At 37.7% G+C, this 12,103-nt stretch overlaps 1 protein-coding gene across 1 annotated transcript; it reads left to right on the plus strand.

Annotated features, from left to right (window-relative positions):
* The first annotated feature begins 11,196 nt into the window (after positions 1 to 11,196).
* Positions 11,197 to 11,673, plus strand: LOC107459141 (uncharacterized). Its single transcript, XM_016077353.1, has one exon. The coding sequence runs from the start codon at positions 11,197 to 11,199 to the stop codon at positions 11,671 to 11,673; it is 477 nt and encodes a 158-aa protein (XP_015932839.1).
* Positions 11,674 to 12,103: the final 430 nt, after the last annotated feature.

A 12,103-nucleotide genomic window follows, 5' to 3' on the forward strand; every position in this document is an offset into this window, starting at 1 on the left:
GACTTTACTATGAGTTTGTGTGTTTTTCTGTGATTTCAGGTATTTTCTGGCTGAAATTGAGGGACCTGAGCAAAAATCTGATTCAGAGGCTGAAACGGACTGCAGATGCTGTTGGATTCTGACCTCCCTACACTCGAAGTCGATTTTCTAGAGCTACAGAAGCCCAATTGGCGCGCTCTCAACTGCGTTGGAAAGTAGACATCCTGGGCTTTCCAGCAATGGTAATAGTCCATACTTTTCCCGAGATTTGATGGCCCAAATAGGCGTTCCAAGTCAGCTCAAGAGTTCTAGCATAAAACGACGGAACTGGCACAAGAATGGGAGTTAAACGCCCAAACTGGCACAAAAGCTGGTGTTTAACTCCAAGAAGAGTCTCTACACGAAAATGCTTCAATGCTCAGCCTAAGCACACACCAAGTGGGCCCGAAAGTGGATTTTTATGTCATTTACTCATCTTTGTAAATCCTAAGCTACTAGTTCTCTACAAATAGGACCTTTTGCTATTGTATTAGACAATATGGGTAGCTACCTTTGAGTAGTCTTATGCTATCTTAGATCATGGGGGCTGGCCTCTCGACCATGCCTAGACCTTGTTCTTATGTATTTTCAACGGTGGAGTTTTTACACACCATAGATTAAGGTGTGGAGCTCTGCTGTACCTCGAGTATTAATGCAATTACTATTGTTCTTCTATTCAATTCAGCTTATTCTTGTTCTAAGATATCACTTGTTCCTCAACTTGATGAATGTGATGATTCAAATCTTCGTGGTATAAGCTAGAATTGATGGCGGCATTCAAGAGAATCTGGAAGGTCTAAACCTTGTCTGTGGTATTCTGAGTAGGATTCAAGGATTGAATGACTGTGACGAGCTTCAAACTCGCGATTGTGGGGCATTAGTGACAGACGCAAAAGATTCACTGGATTCTATTCCGACATGATCGAGAACCGACAGCTGAATAGCCGTGCTATGACAGAGCGCGTTGAACATTTTCACTGAGAGGACGGGACTGTAGCCATTGACAATGGTGATGCCCAACATATAGCTTGCCATGGAAAGGAGTAAGAAGGATTGGATGAAGACCGTAGGAAAGCAGAGAGACGGAAGGGACAAAGCATCTCCATACGCTTATCTGAAATTCCCACCAATGAATTACATAAGTATCTCTATCTTTATTTTATGCTTTATTCATAAATCATTTATAACCATTTGAATCTACCTGACTGAGATTTACAAGATGACCATAGCTTGCTTCATACCAACAATCTCCGTGGGATCGACTCTTACTCGTGTAAGGTTTATTACTTGGACGACCCAGTGCACTTGCTGGTTAGTTGTACGAAGTTGTGATAAAGAGTTGAGATTGCAGTTGTGCGTACCATATTGATGACGCCATTGATGATCACAATTTCGTGCACCAGTAATCCAAAGATGTCTCGATGTCAACCATACACATCAAGGCAACTATTCTCATTTGTCTTATGTCAATCTTTCATCGAGTGGTGGAATAATTACTATTCTCGATACAATCGTACCTTGGATGAAATCAAAGAATCTTTCATTAAAATTCTCTAAGTGGTTGAGGCCTCACCTAAAAAAGTTCCGAAAAGGAAAATTGAAGCTTCTGTAAAACCCAAACAACCACGATAGAAGGTCCAAAAAACTTCGACAAAAACCACCAAACCTGTAATTCTATAAAGGTAAACACGTGGTTGACTCTTCCTATCAAACTTTTATCATCATATATATTTTAACAAAGATTGTATTGAATTTTTCAATCTTTAATTCAGAAGCAACCATCAAGTGAAAGCACTTCCGATGAGAGTCAACAACCATCCCAATCGAACATTTTTTCCTCATCCTCCGATGGTTCTGATTCAGATGATTCATCGGAGACTTCTTCATTCCCACATCTCCAACACAGAAAATCTATCCAGGTACAACTATCTCACCAATTTAACTTATTTTTATCGATTTTGAATTCTTTCACTTACAAACCTTTCTTTCATGATAACGGCTAGAAAGGTTTCTCAATCTATTCCTTGCCAATTGCACAAATCGAACCAGAAAAGTAAGGAGACCAACACAAATCAGGACTTCAGGAACCTCACACCTCTGCTCAAGCAATCACTATCATGGCCAATCCCATCCAAGTTATTCCTCCATCGATTATTGAAGAACAAAACATGGTGGATCTAAGCCAAGAAAAATCGCCATCTCTTCAAGCTATGAACAATTCTACTCCTTCTTCTCCCATTAATGCCAACCTTGTTATCAACTCCCTAATTTCACAAACCCTCAACTCTCCTATTCGAGAAACCAGAGAAACCATACGTTCTCCTCAACATCCTCCAAGTCCCATAGAACTAATCCAACTATCTTCTTCACAAGGCCTTGAACTTTCAAAAGAAATTCCAGCCACTGCCTCCGATCTCCCAGATGCTGACTTTGCTAACCTTGTAGCCGTCTTGACCAGAGTTTCTCAAGAAGAAGAATTCCAAACTCAAGTTCGATTACAGAGAATTTTCCAGCTCTAAATCTCCCTGTAAATCTTACTCTTGCAACCCTCGAACAATTAATCTTTGTTCTTAGGCTGCTGACCTATACTGATGACGAATAGGTTGCACGAGATGATTTAAATAGCTTTTTTTCTGAAATTTTAAGCTCTTCTCTTGAATTCTAGGTTCTACCTCAATTTTCTTCAATATTAAGAAGGTTCACAAGGGTTTCCAATAATTTTTCCATCACTCAAGACAGATTAAAAGAAGCCAAAGAAATAACAGCCAAGATCGAAACGGAGTCAAAAGAATTGGCATTGTCTATCAATCGATACAGAAATCATACAAAGAATTTAACTTAAGAATTGCCCAAGCTACTAGTACCCAAGCTTATTTTGACAAACAAAAGGAAGAACTCATGATCGAACTTGCCATGATTAAAGAAAAAGAGCTGAATTAGCAAGGCCCTATACTGCAGCACAGCAAAAGAAACAAGATCTTTTCAAAGAACTTTACAAGATGAAAACTAAACAAGAAGAAATCAAGAGAAGATATACAAGGCACAGAACGAAGAGCATGACGAAGTCAAAGCTTATTCTGCTCTCAATAGCAAAAGAGTTCAACTTCATATGGAACTCGAGGAACTATTAGCCCCTTTCTTACCCAAAATTTAATATACTCTTTTGATTGAAACCCCTTTTACTTCACTTGAACTCTTTTATTCAGACACTACTTTCTATACATCGATACTGCTTCAAGTACTTTCCATTTATCGATTTGACTACATTACCAGAATCAATATCTTTAATACAGTATGCATTTCTAGAGTACAAATCAATCACCTTAAAAGGTCCTTCCTAATTATAGGACCATTTACCAAAAAAGTTCAATTACTTTTAACCAACACTCCCACGCTAAAACACTTCTCTTTCACTCGATGGTTATAACTTCAAGCAATACCATTCTTCTGATGAATGATATTTTCGAGTGCTAAAATTCATTCTTGATCCAAATTATTCAACTCATCATACATTGCATTCAAATAATCTTCAATCGGTAAATCATCTTGCCTCATTACTCTTAAAGTGTTAAGATTAATTTCTAATGGCAGCACTGCATCATTGCCATGTACCAGTTTATAAGGAGATGTATTTGTCGATCCTTTAGGTGAATTTTGATAAGCCCACAACACTTGGCTTAAAGTCTCATGCCAAGTTCGAGATTTACGATCGATTTGTTTCTTAATCAAATTGTTCAAAATCTTATTTGCTGCCTCAACTTGACTATTTTCTTGCACATAATATGGAGTCGACGTTATCATAGTAATGTTCCTCAAGGCTACAAAAATTATTAATGCGTTAACTAGAAAACATAGTCCCCTGATCAGTGATGCATGAGCCTCTTATACCCTTTTTTAACTCGTTTTATATTGTTTTTAGTTTTATTTTATTAAGTTTTATTCTATTTTAGTGCAAAATTCATCTTTGGAAGCTACTTTGAGTTTTTCTGGTGTTTTTATGGTTTTAGGTGAAATTAGGAGCAGTTTGGAGAAGCCTGGAGCAAGAAACGAAAATGTTGCCAGCTCCCAGGGGCTAAAGTCAAAGGCGCTCACTCCCTCCTGGGCGTTCAACGCCCAAACCTGGCGTTGTACGCCAGCTTGCTATCCGAGCCATTCACCAGTTGGGCCTCCAAGTGGATTTCGCACTCCTTATGGTTTTCTTATTTTATCTTTGTACTTTTTAATTTAAAATAATATCTTTTAGGTTTAGCATTTATTATTTAAAGAGGAGATCACTTAGGTTTAGGATCATCAGATCTTCTTCCTCCATACTTTTCAAAACTTTATTTTCTCTGTAAATCATGAGCAACTAAACTTCCTGGTTAAGGTTAGGAGCTCTGTTTATTTTATGGATTAATATTATTAATTTTTTATTTCTATATATGTTTTATTCTATTCTTAGGTGTGACTCATTTTTAATACTAATGAAACTGGGTGGAATGGAAGTATGACCCTTTTTCTACATGAGTTCTGGTGATACTTTAACCAAGGTCGCCTGAACTACATCTGTGTAGCAGGGATCTGGGATGATTAGGGCCTTTGTGGTATAAACTAGAATACTGAACTTCACCCTCGTCTGAATTGAATGACGACTGACAATGGCATTTGATGATGATCAGAGGAGATTAAATTGCTAAGGAATTAGGATTTGATCACTTACAGTTTGCCATAGAATGAATCATTCATTGTTAAAGTAGTTAGTAAGAAGTTTTAATCAAAAAAGATAAACATCTCTGAAACCTTAACTATTTTCGTATATTGATTTTACACCAATCTTTACCTGCTTTTCTTTATTATTTTGTTTTATGTGCTTTCAACAACTACTTTCTTCACTTTTCGCCTGACTAAGTCCAACAAGATAACTATTGCTTACTCAATCCAACAATCCTCTTAGGATCGACCCTCACTCACCTGAGGTATTATTTGGATGACCCGTTGCACTTGCCGATAAAGTTGTGCGAGTTCAATTTTTGCACACCTAGTTTTTGGCGCCGTTGCCGGAGATTGTTCGAGATTGACAACTACCAGTTGTCTTGTTGCTTAGATTAGGTATTTTTATCAGTTTTTGATTATTTATTTCCTTTTGAGTTTCGAATTTTAGTTTTACTTATTTCTCTATATTTTTGAAATTTTTCTTATTAATTTTCTCTTATTTTCTGATTTTAAGTTTGGTGTTTCTTTAGTTTTTCTTTCTTCTGTTTTGAATTTCAAAATCTTTTTTTAACCATTTATTTTTAATTTTCAAAATTTTATAAATCAAATCTTCCATCTCTATTTTCAAATATTCTTAGTTAATTGTTTACCTTATCTTTTTTATTTTTAAATTTGGTGTCTTTTTAATTTTTCTTTTTCTTTCTTTTCGAATTTCAAAAACTTTTAAAAATCTTGCTTTTAATTTTAAAAAATTAGAAGTTAATTCTTGAATCTTTATCTTATCTTTATTTAAATTCAAAGTTTAAATTTGGTTTTCTATTAGTATTTTTCTTTTCTTGTGGAATTCGAAAATCCTTAATCCCCTTCTTTCTTATTTTCAAAATTTTTAGGTAAATTCTTGCATTCTTGTTTCAATTTTTTTAGCTACTTTATTTTATTTTATTTCTTCCTTATCTCAGTAGGAGTCCTCTATACTCTGACATAGAGACTCCCACCTTTTCTTCATTTTTTGTTGTTTATGAGCAGGAATATGGATACAGAACCCCTGATGCCAGGGCATCTTGGCTAGCTTCACAAGCCATTTGAGTATGTTTTAGGTTAGTTTCATGTATTTCCCTAGGAAATAGGCAAGTATTTCGTTGAATATGCATTCATACCTTGAGTCAATCAAACATTACGAATTCTAAACATTTTCATGAGAATAATGCAAAGATTGAATGATAAAATGAGTGATGCATCATCCCGTGATTAGAGCAAGATTTTGATGTAATTTGGTTGATTAATTTCAAGAAAGAAGAAGCATAGAAAACCCACGTTAGTGCCACGTTAATACTATTAATGTGGGCACTAACCTTGAAGAAGGGGACATCATGGGAAGTTAGTGGTGAAGTTAACATCACTAACTTGATCGAAGGCCAAGGAAGCCTACATTAGTGGCCACGTTAATGCCACTAACGTGAGCCATTAACGTAGAGAATGAAGAGCATGGGAAGTTAGTGGTGAAGTGATGAGCGGATATTTTATATACTTTTTGACATCATTTTCATATAGTTTTTAGTAGTTTTTATTTAGGTTTTATTGATTTTTTATAGGTTTTAGTATTAAATTCACATTTTTGGATTCTACTATGAGTTTTTGTATTTTTTGGCAATTTTAGATATTTTTTGGCTGAAATTGAGAAAGAGCTTTTTTAGAGCTACAGAAGTTTAAATGGAGAGTTCTCAATGGCTATGGAAAGCTGACTTCCAGAGCTTCCAGCAATATATAATAGTTTATACTTTGCTTCAGATCAGAAGGCCCAAAACTGGCGTCCAACGCCAGCTTCCTGCCCCCTACCAGGTGTCCAACATCCAAAGAGCAGAGCCCAGCGTCCAAAGGCCCAGAGAGGACCCCTAGTTGGCATTCCACATCCAAGAAGCCTCAAAGCACGTGGATCTCACCAAATCTCTGTCCAAACACTCACCAAGGGCGCCAAAAGTGAATTTTAGCACTAAATAGACTGTTTTACCCTTACTAGTCATCTGTTTAGTATTTAAGGGATTAACTTTATGTAATTCAGAGTCTTTTGACCATTTTTACGTTCTTCGAACCTTTTACACCTCTCGAAGAGGGAGGTCTGCCATTTTTACATTTTTTCATTGTTTTTACTTTCAGTATGAGTTTTTGAACATCCTAGGTTGAAGGAAGAAGCCTTGCTGAGCTCTATGAATTAATAAAAGTACTATTGTTTCTTCTTTGATCCGTTTCTAATCTATCTCTAAGATGTATATCCGATATTCATCATGATGAATAGGTTGATCTGACAAATTAGCTCTGTTCATCACATTGAGACAAACGTGCCTGACAAACACCCACTTCTACTTGGGTTCGTGTGAGTACCTGGAAGAAAAGCATGAGCCAACAGCTATGTTTATACATCTCTCAGACAAGTAATCCATGATTTCATTGGGGACTTCTCAAGACACTAGTTCAGTCGATCTCCGCAGAGATTAGGGTCTCTGTGGTATAGGCTAGAATCCAAAGAAGCAACGTTCTCTGATCCAGAAGATTCGACCTTGTCTGTAGCGTTTTGAGTAGGATTGGCAAGAGAATGGACTGCTATGCACTTCACCCTTTGTCAGATTGAATAATCACGGTCAATAGCCACGACCCGTGTTCAATCTGTAGCATAGGAGATCAATGACCACGGGCAATGGCTTTGATCACTTACAGTCTGCGATAAAAGAAGATCATTCACAAGCAAAGAAGATAGTAGTACCAGAGTTACTTTAGAAAGACAAAGCAACTTTGACTCTCAATTCTATTCCTATCATTTATCCAAGTATTTATGACATATAATCATTCAAGGTTCACATAATATTCTAACTCCTTTCGATTCCGCCTGACGAAGACCTGCAAGACAACCAAAGCTTGCTTTAAGCCACAATCCTTGTAGGATCGATCCTGACATGCTCAGGTATTACTTAGACAATCCAGTGCACTTGCTGGTACTACTGCTATTGTACGAAATAGTGTGTATTTTGCGTACATGCACACCATGAAGTTAACATCACTAACTTGATCAAAGGCCAAGGAAGCCCACGTTAGTGGCCACGTTAATGCCACTAATGTGAGCCATTAACGTGGAGAATGTAGAGCATGGGAAGTTACTGGTGAAGTTGACACCACTAACTTGATCGAAGACAAAAAGCCCACGTCAGTGCGACTAACGGCCTGACTAACGTGAATGTTACCCAACTTAAACTCCTCCAGCAAGTTGAGAAAAACCCAATGAGTTAGTTAACTGCTTCAACTAAGGCCAAGGGCCCACATCTAGAGACTTGCAGACTCAACTGAGAATCAGAGAAGTAGTATATATAAGAGTGGTTTTGAACTAGAAAAGGAACTTTGGGGGGAAGTGGGACCTGGGGGGATCCAGGATTGTAAACACCCAGAATTTACTTTTCTCTGTACTCAGTTTTTACTTTTCAATGCACTTTGCATTTTCATTTCCATTTTCCAGAGCCATGATTAGCTAAACCCAATTTCATTGGGGGGGAGTTCTGTTGTAATTCAAGGGATCAATCATAGTTCTTATTCTTCTTCTTCTTTTCATTCTCTTTGATTTGATTGAAAGCTTTCAATCCTCATCCAATTGACCAATTGTCTCGGAAGAAAAATTGTTCTTACTTGGATTTCCTTTGAGCCTTGGAAGAGGAATGAAGAAATCATGCTAGAAACGCTTTCTCATGTTGGACTGGATTGGGGGTTGGATGGATATAGTGACATATAATTCTCCCAATACTTTGATCTAGGAAGACATATGGTATAATTAGTGGCCGTACTTCATCTCTTCCCATAAGCAATTATATCAAGGAATTGGGCAATTGTTCAAGCTTAGAGAGATTGAATTGCCAAGGAATTGGGATTCAATCACCTAAGATTGCCAAGAGATCAATGAGTTGCATGGATTGAGGAAGAGATGAGAATGGACTTGATCTGGAGAATACAATATCTCCTAAACCCAATGAGCTTCCCCATTCTTATCTTCCCATTCTTTATATTCTGCTATTTACTTTGATATTCATCATCCCCATTCCCATTAACTTTTCAGCAATTTACTTTCGGCGATTTACTTTTATGCAATCTACATTCAACTATTTATTTTCTTGTCATTTACATTTCTTGCTATTTAAGTTTCCCACCATTTAAATTCTGCAATTCTCAACCCAATTCTGTTTAGTTCAACTAGAACATTCCTTTGATTAAAGTTTCTCAACCAATCAATCCATGTGGGATTCGACCTTACTCTACTGTGAGTTTTTACTTGACGACAAATTCAGTATACTTGCCAAAGGGAATTTGTAGAGATATAGATTTCACGCATCAAGTTTATGGCCCCGTTGCCGGGGATTGATTTTGCATTGACAATGATTAAACCGGACGATAACTAGATTGAACACTTTTCTTTTCTTTTGTTAATTAGTTTTTAATTCAGCTTGGTTACTTTCATTCTTAGCAATTTCAATTATTTTCATTGTTTATTTACATTCTTACACACTAATCCACTAACTGTTTTACAAATTGCACCAATCACTCTAACCACACTTCTTAACAAGAGTGATTCTTTCACTTGTTTCTCTTTGCTTGTTTTACTGTGTGTATGACAGGTAGAAGAGGAGGAGCTTCAACCTCTTTTGATAGTGAACCTGAGAGGACCTTCCTTAGACTAAGGAAGGAAGAAAAAGGTAAAGGAATAGTTGGTGAGGAAGAGTTGGAAGAAGATCTAGACATTACCATGGAAGAAGAGGTACATAATCATGTTGGAGAGGGTGCTGGTAATCATGTTAGGCAAGAGAGAAGATTTTTAGGCTCTTTCATCAACCCAAACCCATGAAATTATGGAAGTAGCATCCTAAAACCAACCATTCATGCCAACAACTTTGAGTTAAAACCTCAACTCATCATCCTGGTTCAAAACAATTGCTCATTTGGAGGAAGTGCCCAGTAAGATCCCAACAAACATCTAACCACATTCTTGAGAATATGTAACACTGTGAAGGACAATGGTTTTCATCCTGACACCTATAAATTGCTCTTGTTCCCCTTTTTTCTTAGGGATAAAGCATCTAAGTGGCTTAAGTCCTTTCCTAAGGAGAGTCTTACCACTTGAGAAGATGTTGTCAACAAGTTTCTAACAAAGTTTTACCCTTCACAAAAGATAATCAAGTTGAGAACGGAGGTGCAAACCTTTAGGCAGTTGGATGGATAAACTTTGTATGAAGCCTGAGAAAGATACAAGGAGCTGACAAGAAGATGTCCCCCCGATATGTTCAATAATGGGTGCAGCTACATATTTTCTATGAAGTGCTTTCTAAAGAAGCAAAGAAGGCCATGGACGACTCTTCATGAGGCTTTCTCAATACCAAAAAGACCATAGAATAGGCCATATATATAATTGAACTATGGCTAATAATGAGTACTTCTATGCTTCCGATCGGAGCACCAATAGAGGAGTGTTGAAACTGAGTCATAGGCATGCATTGCTAGCCCAAAACAAGTTGATTACCAACCAATTAGCAGAGCTCACCAAGCATATGGAGAAAAACCAGGTTGCAGCAATCAAAACTCAACCACCAACTCAAGAAGGGGTGAATGCAGAGGAAGGAGGTGATTGGGAACAAGTCAATTATGTTGGAAACTCATCAAGGAAACCCTATGATCTACACTCCAAAACCTACAATCTTGGTTGGAAGAACCACCCATACTTTGGGTGGGGAAACCAGCAAAACCAAATCCAAGACCATAGGCCTCAAAACTCCAATCATTACAACATTTCCACTTACCAACACTCCAATCAAAGACTATATCAAACCCAACATAACACTTCTTTCCAGCCTCCATATCAAGCATAAAATAGCCACTATCAACCTCTAAATTCCAACCTATCACCACAAGCACCATCTGAGGATAGAATCTCCCAGATTGAGGCTTGACTTGAAGAACTTTGCAAGGAGTTTAAGGATAACAAGGCATTCAAGGAGGAAGTAAGATCTAATATGAAAATCCAGGGAGCTGCCATCAAGAAGCTTGAATCCCAAGTAGGATATCTTTCTCAGTAAATTCCTAAGCCCATAGACAGTTTCCCAAGTGACATTGAGAAGAATCCAAGTGGAGAAACAAAGGATGTGAGATGGGAAGAGTATAAGGCAATCACTCTAAGAAGTGAAGAGATCTTGGAGGAAGAAGCTATCAGTTTAACAGAGCACAACAAAGGATCCCCAACAGAGAAATTGGAAGGGACAGAACAAGGCATTTACCCTGCACAAAGGAGGATCCAATGGAGAAGGAAGTCTTGGAACCATACGTGCCAAAAGCACAATTCCCTCAAAGGCTCAAAGGTGGTGCTAAAGAGAAGAAGTATTCTAGGTTTCTGGACACATTTAAGTCTCTTCACATCAACATTCCATTTATTGAAGCTCTCCAACAAATGCCTTCATATATCAAATGCATGAAGGAGTTGCTAACCAAGAAGAATCCCTTAAAGGGTGGCAGACAGTAGTTATGACTAAAGAGTGCAGTGCCCTTATCCAGAAGGATTTGCCTACAAAGAAGAAGGATCCAGGGAGTTTCTACATCCCTTGTGCTATATGGGATACAATGATTAACAGAGGATTTTGTAATCTCGGAGTGAGCATAAATTTAATGCCCCTGTCTCTTATGAGGAAGCTACAAATCAATGAGTTGAAATCCACAAACATGAGCCTTCAACTAGCTGACAAGGCCCAGAAACAAGTACTAGGTGTGATTGAAAATGTGCTGGTGAAGGTAGGAAAGTACTTTTTTCCTACAAACTTTGTTGTTCTTGAGATGGAAGAAAGCTATCTTCACCCAATCATTCTGAGGAGACCATTCTTTGCCACAGCCAAAGCACTCATAGATGTTGAGAAAGGGGAGTTGATATTGAGAATACATGAAGAATAATTCACCTTTCATGTCTTCAAACCCTCACATGAATCTGAACAAGAGAACAAAGACCTGAAGCATGATCACAAGGAGACATTCTTTGAGGAAGCAAGCAGTAAATCACAAGCAAGGCCTCTGAAGACATCCTTGGTGGAAAAACAAGAAGTCCAAGTGGCGCAACAGTAAAAAAAATTCAAGGAGGAGCTGAAACTACAAGATTCAAGAGGGACAATCAACAAGAACCCTCATGACACAAGAATCACTAAAGAATCACTTAAAGGAGAGAAGAGATTTGAGAAGAAGGTGCCAAGAGGATGGAAAAACAAAAATATCCCTACAGAGGACTTCTCTCCAGGGGACAGAGTGATATCAATCCACCCGCCACTAATCCTACCTCATTTTCCTATAATTCCATCTCAGCTACCTCAAGTGTACACAGTCAATAGAA

The sequence above is a fragment of the Arachis duranensis genome, chromosome 7, assembly GCF_000817695.3.
Source record: "Arachis duranensis cultivar V14167 chromosome 7, aradu.V14167.gnm2.J7QH, whole genome shotgun sequence".
Classification (NCBI taxonomy): Eukaryota; Viridiplantae; Streptophyta; class Magnoliopsida; order Fabales; family Fabaceae; genus Arachis; species Arachis duranensis.

Bases quoted from the DNA above. Each gene is read 5' to 3' on its own strand.
- LOC107459141 (XM_016077353.1), top strand. From the start codon at position 11,197: ATGCATGAAGGAGTTGCTAACCAAGAAGAATCCCTTAAAGGGTGGCAG.